This window comes from Brachycentrus maculatus, unplaced genomic scaffold (assembly GCF_059751285.1).
Source record: "Brachycentrus maculatus isolate JH-2025_06_01 unplaced genomic scaffold, ASM5975128v1 h1tg000061l, whole genome shotgun sequence".
NCBI lineage: Eukaryota > Metazoa > Arthropoda > Insecta > Trichoptera > Brachycentridae > Brachycentrus > Brachycentrus maculatus.
This window is the reverse complement of record NW_028280815.1, coordinates 2,295,892-2,317,829: the sequence shown is the minus strand read 5'-3', so window position 1 is coordinate 2,317,829 and position 21,938 is coordinate 2,295,892. Positions and strand designations below refer to the sequence as shown.

The 21,938-nt window shown below is 33.2% G+C and overlaps 2 protein-coding genes across 7 annotated transcripts in view; one reads left to right on the top strand and one right to left on the bottom strand.

Annotated features, from left to right (window-relative positions):
• Nucleotides 1–16,425, bottom strand: part of fabp (fatty acid binding protein) — a 29,835-nt gene extending 13,410 nt beyond the window's left edge. For 2 of the 5 annotated variants that reach the window (XR_015837229.1, XM_088256440.1), the window contains exon 1: nt 16,183–16,425. Coding sequence is in view for 3 of the 5 variants with exons in the window: in XM_088256440.1 (XP_088112566.1) it covers nt 16,183–16,255 (73 nt within the window). In the remaining 2 variants the exon portion in view is untranslated. Of the gene's footprint in view, nt 1–215; nt 432–1,605; nt 1,759–16,182 lie in introns of those variants that run through there. The other 3 variants (XR_015837230.1, XM_088256441.1, XM_088256443.1) reach the window with 2 other exon arrangements.
• LOC148311589 (neo-calmodulin-like) overlaps nt 1–21,938 on the top strand; it is a 49,935-nt gene that overhangs the window by 6,290 nt on the left and 21,707 nt on the right. The window contains exon 1 of one of the 2 annotated variants that reach the window (XM_088256439.1): nt 12,337–12,516. The exons of the other annotated variant lie outside the window; for it this stretch is intronic. The gene's annotated coding sequence lies outside the window, so the exon portion shown is untranslated. Of the gene's footprint in view, nt 1–12,336; nt 12,517–21,938 lie in introns of those variants that run through there. 2 annotated transcript variants of the gene reach the window in all.

Below are 21,938 nucleotides of genomic sequence, written 5' to 3'. Positions count from 1 at the left end.
CAGTGTTATCTTGATCCTTAACACATGAAGAAAAGGTGATCAGCCCTCCCATTCGGGCACCAGTCTAGGGTAATATTGAATAAATATCAGAATGAAAAATCACTTATATTTATTTGACATCCCTCTCTGGGAATCGAAGCCGGGACCTCCAGTACGGTAGCCGAGCGTGCTGACCCCGTAGTTGTATATTTTACATTAAAATAAAATAAACTCACCGAGAGCTTTCATATATTCATCGAATTTTTCACTCTTTTCCAATTTGTATTTATTGCCTTTCCACGCCATTTTCAAATTATTCAAATCGCAAACAAAAGTTGATGCGAGTAATTAAAAAATATATACTGTTATTTGTAATCAGACAATCTCAAATGCCGTAGATATCAAGTAAAAAAAGAAATACGTGTTAACATCAACGAATGCATGCTAATTTTATTCTATCGTCATTTTTAAAAACATAAATTAAATATAGGTAGGTACTGGGTACCTACCTACAATAATGTAGTACCTGTGTACTACAATAATCTATGTCAGTACGGTTAAAATAATTAAAATAATTGGTGACGTTTTTGTGTTTTGTGAACAATAAGAGGGGTTATAATGAGGTCAAGTTCAGTAACAACTGATTGAAGAACATTATCAATGCAAAAACGTGTGACACTCGCTCTAATAATGAAAGGATGACAAATAATGGCACGTAGGAACGTGGACACGTAAACACATCATGACATGAGTGATAACTCACTCCTTTCAACAACGTCATATCGCTCACTCCTTTCAAGAACATCATAAATCAAAAAACTTGATTTTTCAGGAGAACGTATTTAAAGTTTAAAAATATAATACAATGTATTAAAAATAAATATCAAGCCACTTACTGAACTTTTAACTATGCAACAGATCTTTTTAAGTAAAACCTGAAGGTTTTTTCTCCATTTGAAAAATATTTAGTTTATTTAAAGAAATAATTAAACAATATATTTTCTTCAAAATGTAAAAACAACACTTTCTGCCCTGTAGCGGGTAAATATTAAGTTAAAAATATGCCGCTTTCGCTGAGATAAAGAACATTTTCTGGGCATTCCGAAAACATGCACAACTGAACATTGACGATTTTTGATTTATGACGTTCTTGAAAGGAGTGAGCGATATATCAAAAAATATGATTTTTCAGCAGATCGTTTTTAAAGTTTAAAAATATAAAAAAATAAAATTAATTAAAAATAAATATAAAGCCGCATCATCATTTTAACTTGTGGCTTTTACCACCGTCAGTGCCCCATGCACCATTCAGTGTGGATAAAGGTGAGAAGAAGAATAAATAAAAAAAATAGTACTTTTAACGAAATAAATATTTGAATAATCTGATAAAAAATTAATACTCATCGACACCATATTAGACCTAGGATATATTTTCTTATGTTTATATAAAAAAATAAACATTAAATTTATTTTTCATTATAGATTTTCTAAATATTCTAAAAAAAATTATCAAATAAACATATTTTTTAATGTCCATAAAAGGGTGCGTACAAGTAAGGAGCGCTTACCCAAGTTTTTTTTTTTCAATAAAAAATATTACCATATAAAAATATGTTCAAAACATACCAAGGGCTTTCATGTACTCATCGAATTTGTCGCTGGATTCCAACTTGTATTTCTTGCCTACCCACGACATTTTTATTTATTTTTTAATTATTTTTTTCCTCAAAAAAACACAAAACCCTGATGTCGGCTCGCGGTGAATGTCACGGATAGAATAATAAATAAATGGTCTCCACCGCTGATTTATAGTGACGAAGGTATCTCTTGGCAAAAAAACTTTGATAACGAATATCGGTATCCAACGTGATAAAACCCTCTATGTCAAAAGTCCGTCTGATTTGGTGCTATTGAACACGGGTCACAGGGCAACATTAATCGGAAGAGGTTGTACGGAGGTCATTACTGAGTCACATCTTTAAAAAAAAACAAACTATAATAAGATGAAGTATGCAGTTATTGGTACCTAACATTAGGGTATTCAAAAAATATCTTTCAAATTTTCAAACGTCGTATTTACATACATTTCCTACCATAAAATCTTTACTTACAAATGATATATTAAAATGGTATTTGAATGGTACAATACTCGTATATAGGGAGTAGAAAATGTAAGAAAAGTGTGTTTAAATAGAACTGTGATTGTAATGAGCTGGTAGGTATCTCTGACTTGAATCAAAATACAAAATTTAAAAAAAAGTGGTCTCACCGTGTACTTACAATTCCAAATTTATGTAATGTTAGGAAAAGTAATATTTTATTGGAGATTTTCCGTTTTTTATAATTTTTTCATACAGTTCTATTATTATAAAATATGGAAAATCCAGTTTTCAAATATTTCATTGGAATAACGTTAGTTTGTTCAGAATTCCATGGCGAAGAAATAATACGTAGAAATACTTAACATTTTTTTTAAATCCACGTTTCCCTCGTTTTCAGCTATTCTACCCTTCTTGCTTTATTAGAATTCTACTCATTATTTTACAAATATGTATGAAAAGCGAAAAAATACCTAAAATTGTGAATTAAATTGACAGTAAGTCAATCATGCCACACTTAAAATAAAATTGAATAATTTCTATCGGATTAGACGTACAACAATATAGTTTTCTCAACAAAGATGAAAATGCAAAGGGTTAAAACTATATTTGATTAAAATTTATAAAGAACAATGAATAAACACTTAAAAAATTCAATTTGCTGATACATTTAATTTGATGGTAGTATTTACTAAGTAAAACTTAAATTAAAAATGGATAGATTTTCCAACACAGTGACTGCCGAATCAATTAATGAAATTTAATTTCGGTAAATATTTTCATATGAAATCGGCAACGTTACACTGGAAGTGATTTCAGTAAATATTTTAATCTAATTATTATAAGAAATTTGTTTTTAATATTCTGTTTACTACGAGTACAGTTTATCTGTGAACTGGGATATTTAATATAGCTGTGCATTTCAGACAAATTAGATAAAAGACATCTCAGTTTGACTGATGGGCATTCAAAGATTTACTTACAATGTAAGTTTTGTTAGATCCACCTTTTATTTTATCTTATATTTTTAATGTATAAATTTTATAATTTTAATCCTCGCTTATTTATCTATATGTATTCCTATATCGTGTACTTCATCCATTATCTTGAGGAGATTAAACAATTTAAATGTTACATAATTTTATCAAATCCAGACAAAATAATTTCAAACTGATAAAAAAAAACTTCGATAAGTTGTTTTTATCCGGTTATGCAACTTCGACATTTAAAAGAGGAACTTAAAATACGCTAAAAAATGAAATACCTATAAACTTTAACGAATGTATGCTAATTTTATTCTATCGTCATTTTTTTAAATTGAAATTAAATAATGGGAAGGTAATGCAATAATGTAGTTCCTACGTAGAATAATGTATTGTTAGTATAGTTAAAATAATTGGCGATGTTTTTGCGTTGTGTAAACAACGAGACAGGTTACTATGCGGTCAAGTTCAGAAGTAACTGGTGAAATAAAATTGTAAATGCATAAAGGTTGGTTTTATTTTATTATTTATTTAGTTAACTTATATTACAACTGTATGTCCGCCTCTGTAGTGTAATGGTCAGCACGCTCGGCTACCGTTCTGGAGGTCCCGGGTTCGATTCCCAGGGGGGTCAAATAAATATTAGTGATTTTTTCACTGTAATATTTATTCAATATCACCCTGGACTGGTACCTGAAGAGGAGGGCTGATCACCTTTCTTTCGTGTGTAAACGATCAAGATAACACTGTGTTCATATGAAGCAGTGCCCTATGCACCATTGGGGTGCGGATAAGGGTTTTTATTATTTTTTATTATTATATTACAACTAATACAAACTATTATTTACACTTAATTTACATCATATATCGCTCACTCCTTTCAACAACGTCATATATAAAAAAAAAACTTGATTTGTCAGGAGATCGTTTTTAAAGTTTAAGAATAAAATAAAATGTATTAAAAATAAATATCAAGCCACTTATTGAACTTTTTACTGTGCTACAGATCTTTTTAGGTAAAACCTGAAGGTTTTTTTCTCCATTTGAAAAATATTTAGTATATTTAAAAAATAATAAACAAAGCTTTTCTTCAAAATGCAAAATAACAACACTGTCTGCCCTGTAGCGGGTAAACATTATGTTTAAAATATGCCGCTTTTGCTGGGATATAGTACATTTTCTGGGCATTCCGAAAACATGCAGAACTGAAAATTGACGATTTTTGATATATGCCGTTGTTGAAAGGAGTGAGCGATATGTATATATTTACGTCTTCTTACAGTAAATAAAACATTTCTTTTTAAAATTATCAGATGTTTTCATTCTTCATACATTTAGGCATCTCATCATACCTTTTCAAACCGTTATATATTAACCAATTTTGCGACTCTGTTTTTTCAAAAATGGCTTATTTTATCCTTATTTCTAGCACTATGTTAGCGAAAATTCTTGTTTAATCCTTAAAATATTTGGGTAATCTATCGTTAAAATTTTATATATAAAAACTAAATAACTAACTAACCATGACGCCGCTTCTCCGCAGGGGTAGGCAGAGATAATAGAACGCCACACCACTCTGTCTTTGCAAACATTCTTCGCCTCTTCCACGTTCATGCATTTCCTCATACATGCCCGCCGATTGTTACGACTCATAACCTGACCACTTTCAAGTATTTGGCATACCTGATCGTACCATGCTTTTATATATAAACATAAGCATATTATATATTTGTCTTTTTTATAGGTAAACAGTTGCGTTCTTCTCTCATTTTTCCATATTATTATTTTTTTCTTAAGTACTATTCTCATAGCTTTATTTTAAATAATCTTTGGCATTCTATTTTCTCTGTATACCCCTGCGGGGCAGCGTGATAGTTATTAAATCCTATAATTCTCCTGAGTGCTTATAGCTTGATACAGTGGTGGAAATTCACCAAAACTTATATGACTCAATAAAATTTAAAAAATATATTATATTAAAATATACTTCAAAATAGATAATATGACTGTATCTTCAGTATAAATACGTGCATTAAATCATATCCGAATATTTTTTAAATACATATTTATCCACATTCAGATAAGCAGTGAAATTGCACAGTCACATTGATAACAGCTACGAGCTACTAGCTACCAGAGGTGATTACATATTTAAAATTTATATGACAAAGTACACAAATAACAAATCCCCCTCTATACATATATATTTTTAATACTCAACTGATTTGATTATAAAAGGAGCTGATATAAAAGGTGTGTCGATTACGTGAATGATAAGGAAAATATTACATTAAAAAAAATAACACACCTAAGAGATTGATAGCAAAGTTACAAGGATATAAAGTTGGTAGTTAGAATTATTCACGTATTTATTTATTTTTATTTTATTATACACATAATTGCAAATTTAAAAATTATTTATAAAACTATATGAAAGGATTCTGTTTATGACGTGCAATCAAATACAACATGACCGAATTACGCGATCTACTCGTACTTCAGATCTACCCACATCCATTATCCATTTATGAATAGCTCTGCTATACTTAGTTTAATTTTTTTTTTTTGACATCTCAACATAGATGAAGAAGAATATCGAAATCCGAGTAAAAGAATAATGTTTATGACACACACACATATATGTATATATATATATATATATATATATATATATATATATATATATATATATATATATATATATATATATATATATATATATGTATATATATATATATATATGTATATATATATATATATATATATATATATATATATATATATATATATATATATATATATATATGTGTGTGTGTGTGTGTGTGTGTGTGTGTGTATAAAACAAGAAAGATTGATTAGAGTCGTGACATTGAAAATAACAGATTTATTTACGTTTTGATTGATTGATATAACAACTGAGAATATGTGAGTATTTATCCAAAACCAAGTAAAGATTCGTCACCATAATGTCCAAAGATTTCTTCAGAATAGTCTTACAGAAAGATTTCTGACGCCGACGAAGATGGTTTTGTAATTCGAGAAATTGCAATCGATTGTATGGGGCATGCGCTCTGTCTTCAAATCAGGGGCGAAGATAGACAGGGGTACGATTTTGCAAATAAGGATTTTGGTCGTTAAGGCAACAAAGTTTTATGTTTCATAATACATTTAAACTAACCACTGAAATTGCATTTATCTACTGATGTAATCAGAGAATACTAATTTCTCTTAATTTAACAAGGGGCTCGCCGGCCCAAGTCAAATTTAACAAGGGGCTCGCGCGAGCCCCTCTGAGCTCCCTGCAGCTCACCGCTGTCTCTAGAGAAATCTTTTATATCAGCATCCCTCCTTAAAACAGTTACCGCACGCCTCTGGTACACGCATTTAGCCACGAACACGCTCGTGGCGAAATGCAACACTCGACTATCGCGGAAGCAGAGATTAATATCAATACTAGGAAGTATCAGTGACTCGGTAATGCACATAGGAATTGCACACGAGTTGGATGAAATCCTATCCTGCAGTGCACATATGAGGCACTTCAATACCATATTGGAAACCCGAGAGCAGCGCAATATTGCGGTTTCATCTCGTAATGATGCCCGCAGTTCAAATGAAAACCACACTACTCAATTTTTTGGAACTCGTAAGATCCTGACATAATTATTTTACATGTCACTCACTCTTTTCAACAACGTCATATATCAAAAATCGTAAATTTTCAGTTGTGCATGTTTTCGAAATGCCCAGAAAATGTACTGTATCCCAGCAAAAGCGGCATATTTTATACTTAATATTTACCCGCTATTGTTTATTGTTTAATTTTTTTGAAAAGGTATTGTTTAATTTTTTTAAAAAAATACTAAATATTTTTCAAATGGAGAAAAAACATTCAGGTTTTACCTAAAATTATCTGTTGCACGGTAAAAAGTTCAATAAGTGGCTTGATATTTGTTTTTGATACATTTTATTATATTTTTAAACTTTAAAAACGATCCCCTGAAAAATCAAGTTTTTTTATATATAACGTTGTTGAAAGGAGTGAGCGATGTGTACATTGCATTATTTTACATGAGAGTTTATCACTTAACCAGACTTCTATTTTTTTTATAATTCTCGTAGCGAGCCACTAAATGGGTGTGAAAAAATATTTTTTTAATTGCATTTCGCCATAAAATAGTTTTAAGATTTTTTCTCAGACTAAAAACAATATTTTTATCCAGACAGACTACAAATATTGTCACAACGTATCCTTGAAATGGGTCAGCTAGACGGTACACAAAAACAACTCGGTACATGTTGCCTTGATTTAGAAGCGTGACTAACGACGTTACTGTTATTTTTTTATTTTTTTAGTATTTATTCTAATATCAGACACTGAATTATTCTGAAAAGGTGGATAATGATACATGTCCTTGTATATAGCAGAGCGTGTGTGTGTGTGAGTGAAATTAAACTAATTCACGTCACTTATAGAGGGTCTACTGTGACCATCAGATTTTGCTTCGGCTAATTTTTTATATTGTCCTAGTTCCAATTATATGAAAAATATGGGTGATTTTTACTCTCATATTTGTTTAATATAACCCTGGACTGGTACAAGAAGCGCAGGGCTGATCACCTTGCCTTCATGCAATTTACGATCACAATAACACGATGCAGTGCACTATGCACCATTGGGTGCGGATAAGGGTTAAAAGAAGAAAAAAAGTTCCAGTTACAAAGACTTCGACGCACCTATATTTCTCACAAAACTAATATAACTACGGTATTTCAATCAAAATAAAAAATCAGTTTACAATTCTTTTATTATCCCTAGTTCACACACAAAGTTGCTGTCCGTTTTCAGGTGTTTTCTGGGCGACATGGGCAAACACTAGTGAAATACTAGCTAACACTGGAGTGCGGCCTGAAAGCGGATAGCAACCTGTGCAGATATGCATGTGTTTCGAGTTTACAAGTGACTTACCCTAATTGCACTGATGAATAAAGTACGACATGGCAACGATGCATGATAATACGAGCGCTGCAAAGGTCTTTAAAATACCGGGACCGGTTGATAAGGCTAAATTCAGATGGTCAATATTGACTGAGTGTTCTAACCACATTTTTGTGCAAACGTGTAAGCAGTAGCGGCGATATTACAGAAAATTTAAATAAAAACGCCTAATTTAAAAAAAAATATTTAAAAATAAATTAAAACATATTTTTATGATTTAAATTTAAAAACATGTGATTATAATCCAGGATTTGGACCTCACATACTAATACAAAGAGTTTCCGCTCAAAAAAACTTATTTTCATCTTACCATTAGATGTCTCTTGTGAAGTTCTAGTGATTCAAAAGCAATGTTTCGAAATTGGTTCATATATATATAGAACTTCCAAAAAGTTGATTAGTGTGGTTGTCAATAATGGGTAGAATTGGTGAATGTTACACGTGTGTAAAGTGATCACTTAAACCAGCATATGACGGTCGTCAGCCCCGTAAATGCCCAAACTTCCACATTCTTCTTCATCTTTGATGAGATGTCAAAAAATAATATTCGTACTTTGCTGAATCAATTATATTCCTATAGTATAAATTTTTTGATTTTTTTGTATTTATATTATGGTAACCTTTTTTTTAAATTTCCCACTAATGTTTATATTCGTCCTATATTCACTATATGTCCTTATTTCCCTGTATTCTTATACATGTCCTATTTCAATGAGGCATCTTTTTTCTTTTCTAAAAAAAACTTACTAACCAACCATCGCGCCGCTTGTCCGCAGGGGTAGGCAGAGAGAATATAACGCCATACCAATCTATTCTTGCAAAAAATATTAATACTGTCGACTTATGTCGGGTAAAATTACCATTAATCAGTGTTGCCATATGAAAATGTGCCGTATTTTGTGTAATGACAGTATTTGACGAATTAAAAAGAGTGTAGGCGAATGTTAGCGGGAAAAGAAGCAGAGGAAGACCGAGAAAAACATGGCACGATCAGGTATGCCAAATACTTGAAAGTGGTCAGGTTAGGAGTCGTAACAATCGGCGGGTATGTATGAGGAGATGCATGAACGTGGAAGAGGAGAAGAATGTTTGCAAGGACAGAGTGGTGTGGCGCTCTATTCTCTCTGCCTACCCCTGCGGGGAAGCGGCGTAATGGTTAATTAGTTTTTTTTTAAAAAAGAGTATAGACAATATCATGTAAGCATGCCTTGTACTCCTCGTGTTATAATTTATAATGAACTTTTATATATGGCATTTGAGAAATTCAAATTTCATTAAATTTCATACTCAAAACACTTTTTTTACTTATGACGTGCATGACAGAGGGCGGGAAACCTTCTTATTTTACACGTATTCCAAAAAAAACTAATATTTTCTTTTACATTCATAATTTCCTTAAAAACACTTCATGTATCAGATTTTTCCTAGATATCTATCTATCTAAATGCGATTTTTATCGTTATAATACCTCATTCTCATCTTATTATCATATTCATGGAATTAAAGTTCAATAATATCTCGCTAATAATATGTATATAATAAACCATAGAATAAAAAATAAGCTTATGTATAAACACATATATATAGTTATAGTTATAGTCATCGCATGATCAAATCTCTGACGTCAGGAAATATATATTATTACATAAAATATCTTTAGACAATGAAGATATAAATAGTAAGGTTCTTTATCTCCAAGGAAAATTATATAAGATTATAAAAATAAAACACACAACTAACGATTTGATTTTAATATCACGACATGATTGTTATCTTCAAAGTATGGCTATCTTTAGTTATTATATTAGATATTAAAAATAATCATAAAAAAACAATTACATACAATAAAGTCATTATTTTTTTAGAGGTAAATATACTCGTATATTTTATTTATAATATAAATGTCACCTGGAATATCTTTCTTGGAAGCAAAATGTACTAACCACGACTCTACTGTACTGTGTATACTACAATGTAGAGATGGGTAAGATCCGGTCATTCCGAAGATCCGGTCAATGGTACCGGATCAAAAGTACAATGTATGTTTTCAGAATCACTGAATCAATGAATTAGCGAATGAAAGATGAGCGTTCTTGGATGAGATTCGTTCGAAATTGAGATCCGTTCGTTTACAAACGACCCACGTACACCATAATGTACCACCCCAAATATAAATACAGGTGGCGCAAAATGAATCACCCTATCGCGAATTTTTTTTTTGCAAATGTTTGATTTGCAAAAATCTGACAGTTGTGAACTAGACAGCTACAGTATACAAACAAATTTATGGTGGCGCAAAATTGATCATCCAATTTTGTTTTTGAATAACTTTTTTACTAAATAAAAAAAAATTGAGTGACGGAAATCTTTATTTGGACTATTACAAAATTTTTTCTGTTAAGTGGAACAGATAATATCCGTCAAGTGGCTGCCGCCAGTGGTGATACACATTTGTGCCCGTTTTATCAATCTGTTTGTATACTGCGGCGGTCTAGTTCACAGATGTTTAATATGATGAGACGTACAACGCCATTTGCAAATAGTTTAGTTCTCTGTTCTTTATTATATCCCCCGATTATCGCAAATGTGCGTAGATGCAAATTAACGCGAATCTGATTTACGTTGGTCTGTTTTCAGTTTTTCAAAACCTTTCATGACAAAAGTAACAAAACTAACAAAAGTAACATGTCCCGATGTATCGGGAAGAATGGCAACTCTAAGGGCGTTTGTCCACTACACGGAATTACACCGAATTTACCGTCCGTCACGTCAGTTAGCGTTTTAAAACGACGATTGGCTTGGATTGGCATGTGCTTTTGTCCATATTTTTTCGGATAAGTGCTATTGATCGGTACGTGAACACGTTGCGCGTAAATTCAATCGTGCTAAACTGTCGTAGTCGCTTTTATTTTTCAAAAACGGACTGGCTGACGGTCAAATTCCGTGAAGTGCACAAGCTGCCTAAGCGTAACTCATCTAACGTTTCGCGACCTATGCTCTAGTTTCGCACAGTTCAAACTCGTATATGAATGCAACAATCTTTCGTGCTAATATTCAATAAGAATCCAATTGAATTCGATTTAGAATAACCAAGAAGTGTGCCAAGCACTTGTTACAATAGTTTATGACGTGCAATACTTCGATTTGATATAATTAAAATGGAAATCTAACCAAAGACTTAAAGACTAAATAAATCCTCATTTTACTAAGACTTATAAGAAAATCCTAGTAAAATGTGGATTCTCATACATTTAAAAATATGCGTCAGATTCGTTCGCGTTAGGAGTGAAACTATTTAAGTTTTTGCTACACTCGACTCTGTGCATGACTTCCATTGCACTTTTTCACATTTTTTTGACATTTGGTGCAACAATGCCGTAATTACACTATTAGAAATATTACAGGAGATGCCATTCAGACGTTGTAGCAACAGAAACGCTGCCATTTTACTCAATTCTAAAATGACACTCGCGCCATCTCGCAGCATCTCAGCACAAAATCAATTCTGTCCGTGTTTCTCCCCATGTAAATAGCCTTTCAGCACATTAACTTTTTTTTAAGTGTAATTACGTCATTGTGGCACCAAGTGAGCGATTGCAGGATAAGACAATAGGTATGTGGAAAATCGATTGTAGAAAATCTCTCTTAATCAAATTTTATTCGTAAATTTTCACAAATAATTTAGACTGAAAATTTTCTAAATAACGAGAGAATACTGCGTCGACGGTAGTGCCTGATCTGGTTCTAGTAATACTGATCTTTGTCTATGTTCAGTTTTAACTTTAATATTTCATCCAATTATTAAGATAATTGATAAGTTTGAGAAAAATCTCGGAAGAAGAATATTCCTCAATATAAAGTAATATCCTACTACTATTGGAGTAGTGTTGCACGTTTAAAGTGATCGCTTAACCAGCCTATGACAGGTCATAAGCCCCGTAAATACCCAGACTTCCATTAATATTCTTTTCCATCTCAGATGTCAAAATGTGAAAATAACTCCCAAGTGGAGAAAATCCAGATTTGTGAACAAGTATTTGGACACACTCAAAATGTTGTGAACGATCAAGAAATCTCTGCGTCCATACAGACGAGAGCTATAAGAAAAAAATGATAATTTAAATTATCAAATTATTTTAAATTTTTACTTACATGGGTACGTACTATGAACGTAGGTAGCTGCTTTGTATGTAAGTACCTACTCTCTGCACAAAAACTCTTCGAAAATATCAAAGACGTCACGGAAGCACGTGGCAAATAAAATGTCGTCCTAGTTAACAAAAATAGACGTAAATTGCGTGGACGTTGTGAAATAATTGATTCATTGAGTCGCAAATTCAGATCACAGTGCAGTTTTGTGTCGCCATTTTGTGTCTATCCTCTATTTTAATTACGTTTTATTCAAGAATCGAGAAAAAATGTGCATTTGGAACGCCTGGAGGCCGTTTTTAATAAGGTAACCTCTTGATTTTATTACACACATAGATATTTTCTTGTTTTAGCAGACGGTCAAAGCGTGTGAGGCTCCTGACGCACTGTGACATGTATGGATCTATTGTGACACGTAAAATAGCGATTTCTTTCGGTATAACGGTCCAATGAAATTAGTTTATAAAATTTAAGCAATGCATTCCGTCAGGTGTGTCGATTTTTTAACGATACAGATATCAATTTGCCAATACGATGCAGTGTCCTACGCAACATTAGATGCAGATAAGGGTTAGGTTAAGTTAGGTTAAGTTAGAGGTTAGGAATATAAGTTGAAATGACACCATCTCTGGTCAAAAATTACTGAAAATATTTCACAATGAAAGTGTTCATACTTTTATTATTACATTTCTTAGTGTATGTGGCATATATGGAGAAGGTTGTATGAATTCGTTCGAATCACCCATATTAATTTATTTATTTATCATATAAAGGGTCCGCCAAATAACTTTTTTTTTTTGAAAACAGGGCGCAAAACATCGAGTGTAGCTTCGGCTGTGTGGCACGTAGCGCCGTCCTGTTGAAACCAAATGTTGCCAATATCCTCCTCTTCAATTTTTGTGAACAAAAATCCGTTCAACATGGCCCGATAACGATCGCCATTGACTGTAACGGCCACTCCTTGCTCATTTTCAAAGAAAAATGGCCCAATTATGCCTCTGGACCAAAATCCGCACCAAACAGTGACTCGTTTTGGGTGTACCGGCTTTTCAATGTATGCGTGCGGGTTTTCTGTGCCCCAAATACGACAATTTTGCTTGTTTACATACCCGCCAAGATCAAAATGAGCTTCATCCGAAAAGATGATTTTTTTGGCAAAATCGGCATCTTCTGTAAGTCGATCGCAGGCCCACTCAGCGAAGCGAAAACGCATTGGATGGTCAGTTGGCTTCAACTCCTGAACCAATTGGACTTTGTATGGCGTCATACCAAGGTCTTTATGCAAAATTCGTCTCAATGATGTCTCCGAAATGTTCAATTGTTGAGAACGACGGTGAATTGATGTTGATGGCGCTTCACGCACACTTTCTGCCACAACATCGATATTCTCGGGTGTACGCACTGTTTTTGGCTTTTCACGCTTTGGTTTATCGATGAGGATGCCAGTTTCTTTCACTTTTTTCACAAGATAACGAACATACGGAGCTGACGGTGCTTCTCTTCTTCCAAAAACCGTACGCAATTTTCGCACACATTCTGCAACATTACCATGATTTTCAAAGTAATGTCGCAATATTTCCCAGCGTTGTTCAAGCGTATACACAACCATATTCGCTCAGCGGAAGGATAAAACTAATTATCTGTCAAATCAGACATGAGCTAAGTGTTACCATTCACGAAATAAGCACTAGTTGAAAAAAAAAAACTTTAGATGGCGGACCCTATACATTGTCACATTCTTATTAAAACAATGCCAATGTGCCGTCACTGGATTTTCCCGTGCCGAGGGCACATTTTATAGCATTTATTTATATAAAATTATAACGAAAAAAAATGTTTATGCAATCGAATATGACATGGGAGAATGATACGATCTATTTCAGATCTACTCACATTCATTATCCATTTGTGAATAGTTCATAATATATTTAGTTTAAATTTATTCAGATATAGTTTAGTTTTTACATAGATAATGGAAGCAGGTTGTACAACTTTATTGCAATATAATCGAAGTTTTTTTGACCAAAAGAGTTGGATTTTGGGTTAAATTTTATTTGATGTGTTTTGGATCTTGAGTTCCATGTACGTCACCACTAAGTGTGTTAATTGATATATCGCTCACTCCTTTCAACAACGTCATACATCAAAGGTCGTCAATTTTCAGTTGTGCATGTTTCAATGCCCAGAAAATGTACTAACCCAGCAAAAGCGGCATAATTCTAACTTAATATTTACCCGCTACAGGGCAGAAAGTGTTATTTTTGCATTTTGAACAAAAGGTATTGTTTCATTTTTTTTTTAAATATCCTAAATATTTTTCAAATGGAGAAAAAACATTCAGGTTTTACCTAAATAGATGTGTTGCAGAGTAAAAAGTTAAATAAGTGGCTAGATATTTATTTTTAATACATTTTATTATATTTTTAAACTTTAAAAACGATTTCCTGAAAAAATCTAGTTTTTTGATATATGACGTTGTTGAAAGGAGTGATCGATATGTGCTTTGCTGGGAGGTAATATGTAGTTATAAAAATCATTACCCTTAAAATTTTAATTCAGCTTGTTTATATTTTTTTTACTTCTTCAATACCAGTAATGTCATTAACCCTGAGCTCCTTCACAAATCGCCCACTCCTTTCAAGAACGTCATAAATCAAAAAACTTGATTTTTCAGGAGAACGTTTCTAAAGTTTAAAAATAAAACACAATGTATTAAAAATAAATATCAAGCCAGTTATTGAACTTTTTACTGTGCAACAGATCTTTTTAGGTAAAACCTGAAGGTTTTTTCTCCATTTGAAAAATATTTAGTTTATTTAAAAAAATTATTAAACAATACCTTTTCTTCAAAATGCAAAAACAACACTTTCTGCCCTGTAGCAGGCAAATATTAAGTTAAAAATATGCCTCTTTTGCTGGGATATAGAATATTTTCTGGGCATTCCGAAAACATGCACAACTCAAAATTCACGATTTTTGATTTATGACGTTCTTGAAAGGAGTGAGCGAAATATCACGTGTATCCCGTATATCAAATACGTATATCTCACTCTTTTATCCAATCTCCTTGCATTCACGTAATTGCGATCAAGGCAACACTGCACCGATCCGACGCGGTGACGTAATAATCTACCTATAAATGCAGGCGACCGATATTAATCCTATTAATTTGCACAATACTCTAGATAAGTACCTACATAGGTTTGTTAGAATAATGGCAATGTTAGGGACGCCAGACATATTTTTTATTATTATCATGCAAAAAGGGTTAATTCACAACTACAAACGCGAAGCAATAAGCCTAAAAACCGGATATAACGCACACACACGAGTGTGTACATTGTACAACACGTGGTTTAGTCCCCTCGCATATTTCAAAGTACATTCACGTATTGATTGAAAACGCCCGTCTACCTACATACTACAGTTGGATTTGCGAAAATATGTACTACATAATATCATGATTACTATGAACGATTTGAAAAATTATCACCTTTTTTCCTACAAAACAATACAATAAAATACATAAAATTACCCACTTAAAATTTAGCACGATATTTAATATTTCGTGTCATGTGGTTTTTGAATATTCGCTTGATTAAATATCATCAAAAAAATTCGCGCGAATAATATTTTTTTTTTTAGTTACATGAATAAATTTAAAGAGTAAAAGGTACGCCCCTGTTTTAACATTGCATGTTCGGCAAATAAATCACTAATATTTACACTTTTTATTATTATTATTAAATGTCATGATGATAAAAATTCAGTTGATAATATCGGATATCATTTTTTTCAGTGATGTGGAAAAATGGGCGTAAAATATTTAATTTATTTATACGATATAAATCTTTGTGAATTTAACCGTTTATTTTTTAAAACCTAATTTTGATCGTTACTAATGCTAATTAATTATAACGAACAGTAATAAAGGTATGGTTGTAAAATGAAATAAATATTTTTTTAAACTTACCCAGCGCCTTCATATATTCGTCGAAGTTGTCAGACGCTGAAAGCTTGTATTTCTTATTCAGGAACGCGTCCATTTTGATGTGATGAATTAAACGTGGGTTTCAATATGGAAACGATTGATTAATTGTTGAATTTAGTCGTTATCTGCGAGCAGATTTAGAGATTCGAGATGCCGGTCGGTGTAAGGTTAGACCACGCGTATTTCGAGGTGCAAGGCGTCGCGCTCGAGTGCCGGCAAGTGACTGGAGTGAAGTTGGTCGCGAGCTGCGCCGCAGTGGAGAGCGGGAATTGAATGACAACTGAATATAGAGGAGTTGAGTAATGAAAGTATGAATAAGAGCAGTACCTACTCATTGTATTGTATCATTGTATGGCAGAACGCCGATTATCCGGACTGATTGGGTATTATACTAACTACCGAGACCAAATACTCGTAATATCCTACGTTAGGGAGGTATTTTTTTATAATCCTTAACAAAGAGGTCTCTTTCAACATGTTTTACTAGATGCGACACCGGACCTCTCAAATGTATCTATTTTTGGTGCTTTTTGTCTCCAACTGTATTGTCTGACTCTGTCTTATTCACTATGTCTTCCCACTTTTCATTTTATCTCCTGTAATTTGTAAACATATTTTTATGTTGTTTTCTTTTTTAAGAGTTTTATCTCTATTCATCTTTCACTCAATGTGTGTTTTATCAATAATAATAATTGATATTATGGAGTTTGTTTTTATGAATTAGTTTTGCATTGTTTGAAGTCATTTTAGATCTCTTTTATTGCATAACTACGAAGTATTAGAGTATTGATATATGAATAAAACGCATCCGCTACCCGTCATTCTATAGTCAGCTGATGACTATTATATAAATGTCATTTTTTATGTGTTATACAATGCCTGTCATTATTCAATGTATCGAGGTAATTATATGATATTATTATATCAAGCACTGGTCATTTTATTATAAGTAATTAGGGTTGGTTTTTTTTATTTAGCACTTTAAAATGTTACAATTCAACAGTTAACATAAATTCAAATAAAATAAAGGTCTATTCATGCATAGAGTGACGTAGTACTTGAGTCGATTTAAATCGATCAATATAAAAGCGCAAAATACGCCAGAGACAAATCATGAAATATTGCTCAGGTAGCTTCTGAAAAAAATTCTTCTAACCCTCATCTGCACCCGATGGTGCATAGGGCTCTGCATCATATAAACGCAGTGTTATCTTGATCGTTAACACATGAAGGAAAGGTGATCAGCCCTCTGATTCAGGTACCAGTCCGGGGTAATATTGAGTAACCATTAGACTGAAAAAATCACTAATATTTATTTGACTTCCCCTGAGAATCGTACCCGGGACCTCCAGTACGGTAGCCGAGCGTGCTGACCATTACACTACTAAGGCGGACAATGATATAAATCTGGTTATGTTCACTTTATAGTTCTAGAAGCATGATTCTAGAGCGCCAGTAATTTACTAGAGAATGTGATGATTTTATTTGGTTTACGTATAGGTAAGATGTAGAGTGTGAAGATCGATTTAAACTTTTTAATGGACTTTTAGTTGCAGAGTTAAATTTTAATCGTATGTGCAATATTTTGCTTATTTATTTACATACTTTTGTAAAGGTGTTACATAGAAATAACATAATTTTATATGGACACCCTCTGTATACATTAATAATATTATCCTACGTAAAATAATTTTTAAAAAACAGCTTTGTTAACTATTGTCCGGATAATCGGTTTTTAAACATTTACTATTTACAATCCATCCCAGCATTTGTCGGCATTGAATCGCGAACAAAGACACGTGTGTTCAGTATTCAGTTTCAATAATTCGTTTTTAATACCTCCCAACACGATTATTAGTACAGAGGTTTGTACAAAACATTTGAAAGCAATGGTGACACAAATTCGTGTTTATGGATTATGCTTTATGATTTCTGCGGTTATCAATTGTTAAACTACGCATTGTATTTATGTTTTACTACAAAATCGTTACTAAAATAGGTCAAAATCAGTAAAAACCTATTTTATGTACCGTAGAACGGGGCTACTTGAACTTTGATGTGTTACTTGAGCCCAGTACAAAAAAAATATTTAGACATGTATTTGGTCTACAATAATGAACGTATCGACATGATTCATTGTTTCCCCGACAGGTGACGCTTATTGTCACGATACGTTCATAATTGTAAACCAAATACAGATTTTTTGTACTGGGCTCAAGTAACACAGTTCAAGTAGCCCCGTTCTACGGTACGCATTATTTTTATATTTGTCGACCTGCGTAGTGTCGTGGTCAGCGCGTTTGGCTATCATGCATAGGAGGTCCCGGGTTTGATTCCCAGGGGGGTCAAAATAAATGTGAATGATTTTCACTCTTATATTTATTTAATACCTAGGTCTGGTACAAGAAGCGCATGGCTGATTACCTTGCCTTCGTGCTATTAACGATTAAGAAAACACTGCGTCGCTACGATGCAGTGTCCTATGCACCATTGCGCGCATAAGGGTTCAAATAAAATAAATTTTTAGATGGGTGCATACATGTTTTTTCGCGATCTGCAAATTGGTGTATTTGTTTTTTTAGTCCTAAAAACATTCTTGTTTATTGTTGCAAAGTTTGTACATATTTCATTTTAAATAAATATTTTATTGATTGTCTCTCATTGGTTTTTAAAGCGTACTCTTTTTCTGAAAATGTCTAAAAATATCAAGAAATATATGAAATATGCACAAAAAAGCTTCTTAAAGTACATAATGTGTAATCTGTAATATCTTGTTTAGAATATCGCTCACTCCTTTCAAGAACGTCATAGATCAAAAATCGACAATTTTCAGTTGTGCATGTTTTCGGAATGCCCAGAAAATGTACCATATCCTAGCATAAGAGACATAATTTTAACTAAATATTTACCCGCTACAGGTCAGAAAGTGTTGTTTTGCATTTTGAAGAAAAGGTATTGTTGAATTATTTTTTGAAATAAACTAAATATTTTTCAAATGGAGAAAAAACCTTCAGGTTTTACCTAAAAATATCTGTTGCACAGTAAAAAGTTCAATAAGTGGCTTGATATTAATTTTTAATACATTGTTTTATATTTTTAAACTTTAAAAAGGTTCTCCTGAAAAATCAAGTTTTTTTTTATTTATGACGTTCTTGAAAGGAGTGAGCGATATGTTAAGTTGTACAGAATGTGCATACTTAATATACATACATACATAACATACATATTATGTGTGTACTAATATACTCGTGCCTTTCACGGTGCTTTACGAACTGGGATTCAAACAGTTTAACGTTCAAGGTCCGTTATTTTTCATTGTAACTCACAACTTTTTTTTCTTCTTGGATTATTCGTCTTTACTAATAAATGTGTTGACTGTTGCCAGCCAAAAGGGGGTTATAATAATAATTATAATAATTTTAGATAATGTATATACCGCCTTATTCGTAAAATCAAGGGCGCTTAGGGCGATATTTCTACTATAACATGTCACCATAATTAGATAGAATGGCGGGATAATCGATGGCCCGCAACTTAATTTTCTTTAAATCCGGGTAACATTAAACGTAATTGATTTTTTTGCTTAAAACACCGTTTTCGTATTGAAATAATTAGTTTTACTTCGAAAAAACATAGTGTTGCGGACGTCTGGCCCTGAGCCATTAGTATTAGGAATAAAATAAGCGTTAATATTAAGGATAAAATGTATAAATTAAAATAAGCCTGTATCCTAGCTCATACATGTAATTTGATGTAGTCCGTACGAGGCAAATCGGTCGACTGAGCTCCGCGCGCCCGGAAGGGAAGGCGGGGAGCGGGGAGCGCGGTCGCCAGCAGAGAGGGGCCCGTACGGACAAGGCTCGGATAACGGTATAGTCCCGTTATCCGAGCAACGGTACTTTACCGTTATTCAGCGCCGAGAAGCGCCGACACGGCATAAAACCGTGCCGGCTGTAGAAACCAAAATTTGAATAAAGCAGTGTGAAAAAACCGAATTGGTCTTTTATATTTCTCCATTTCGCTCCTTCGCCTCAAGAATTCGCCGCCGGACTTCGCCTGACTCGCCGTCTCACTGCACCAACAACGGACCGTTGGAAAGCCTTTCTCAAGGCTAGTGAGTACGCTTCGACACACGAGTCAGTGCGATCTCCTTGTGATCCTGCTCTCCGTACCTCAGTCTGGTATCCATTAGACCGATACCCAAGTCGGAGGCCCTTTTCAGGGCCAGTGGATATTGTTCGGCTACGCCGACCGGACTGAGCTGCGGTGAGTCTCTGCCACTTACAACGGCAGAGCCATAGCTGTGCTACAGACGACGGGCCCCCCAGTGGCATAGCGAGAGTTACGTCAGTAACACATAGTTTTTTTTAAATAAAAGAATTAGACTTAAAAAAATGATAAATTATTTTTTCAAAATATGCTCTAAAAAATCAGAATCCAATAAATACATCGTGGGTATACTGGCAAAAAACGTTAACTCTAAAATCCCTGTTTGAATAATCCCTGTTATTTAAAGCTTTTAGCCTGAATAAATTACTCTCTATCAAACTTAAAGTTGAATTTACCTGTAAAACCACATAAATATGACATTTAAAACCACTTCGTGTATTTTGCCAGTTTATAGAACTTTGAAAAATTTATAATACTGCATCGTTAAGTCAAAATTGCATAGTTTCGAGTTAACGTTTTTTGCCAGCACACCCACGATTATTCTAAATAGAGTGTGCGCTGAGATTTGTCTGGTCCGTAGCGCGGCTGGTCGCATATTGAATTTGTACGTTTGAGATCTCAGCCTTAAAAAAGGGACGTAAAGTTCTCAACATGATATTTTGGTGCATTGGGGTTGTGAAGAATATCACAAAGCAGTGGGAGAGTTTGTAGGTTTATGCGCAAATTGAAATGTAGCCATTTTTTAGTTTAATGAGAGATGGTCATATCAATATCGTAATAAATCTTAAAAATAAATATCAAGCCACTTATTGAACTTTTTACTGTGCAACATATTTTTTTAGGTGAAACCTGAAGGTTTTTTCTCCATTTGCAAATTATTTAGTATATTTAAAAAAATAATTAAAACATACCTTTTCTTCAAAATGCAAAAACAACACTTTCTGCCCTGTAGTGGGTAAATATTAAGTTAAAAATATGCCGCTTTTGCTGGGATTTAGTTCATTTTCTGGGCATTCCGAAAACATGCACAACTGAAAATTGTCAATTTTTGATTTATGACGTTCTTGAAAGGAGTGAGCGATATGTACTTGAGGTAGTATTTTACGAAAATGGCGCTATGTAAATTATCAAAATTTTTATTATTATTATTATTACTGTTTTGGGTTGAAAACAAACCGAATGCTATGATTCTTTACCGCGTCAGACGATAAACTCAAGTGATCTGTTCGTACCAGGATAAGTATTGATCCATTATGACACCGAGATGTTTTACTGTTAACATTTTTGACTGCCAGGAGTCAATATAATGAATAGGGTAATATATCACTCGGGAGGAATATCTAATTTAACACACTCAACCTATAAAGAAATGTGTAACAATCGTTTTGTGTTTATAACAGCCGATATAATCGATATTTTCATTCATCATTTGCTTTTGCAAAATTCGCCTTCGTAAAACGTTGTTTTCGTAAGTTGGTGACGAATGACGTCACAGAAACGAATCCACACTACTACTATTATAGCTCCATAAAGCAGATACATAAAGGGATACGCCCCACAACACACCC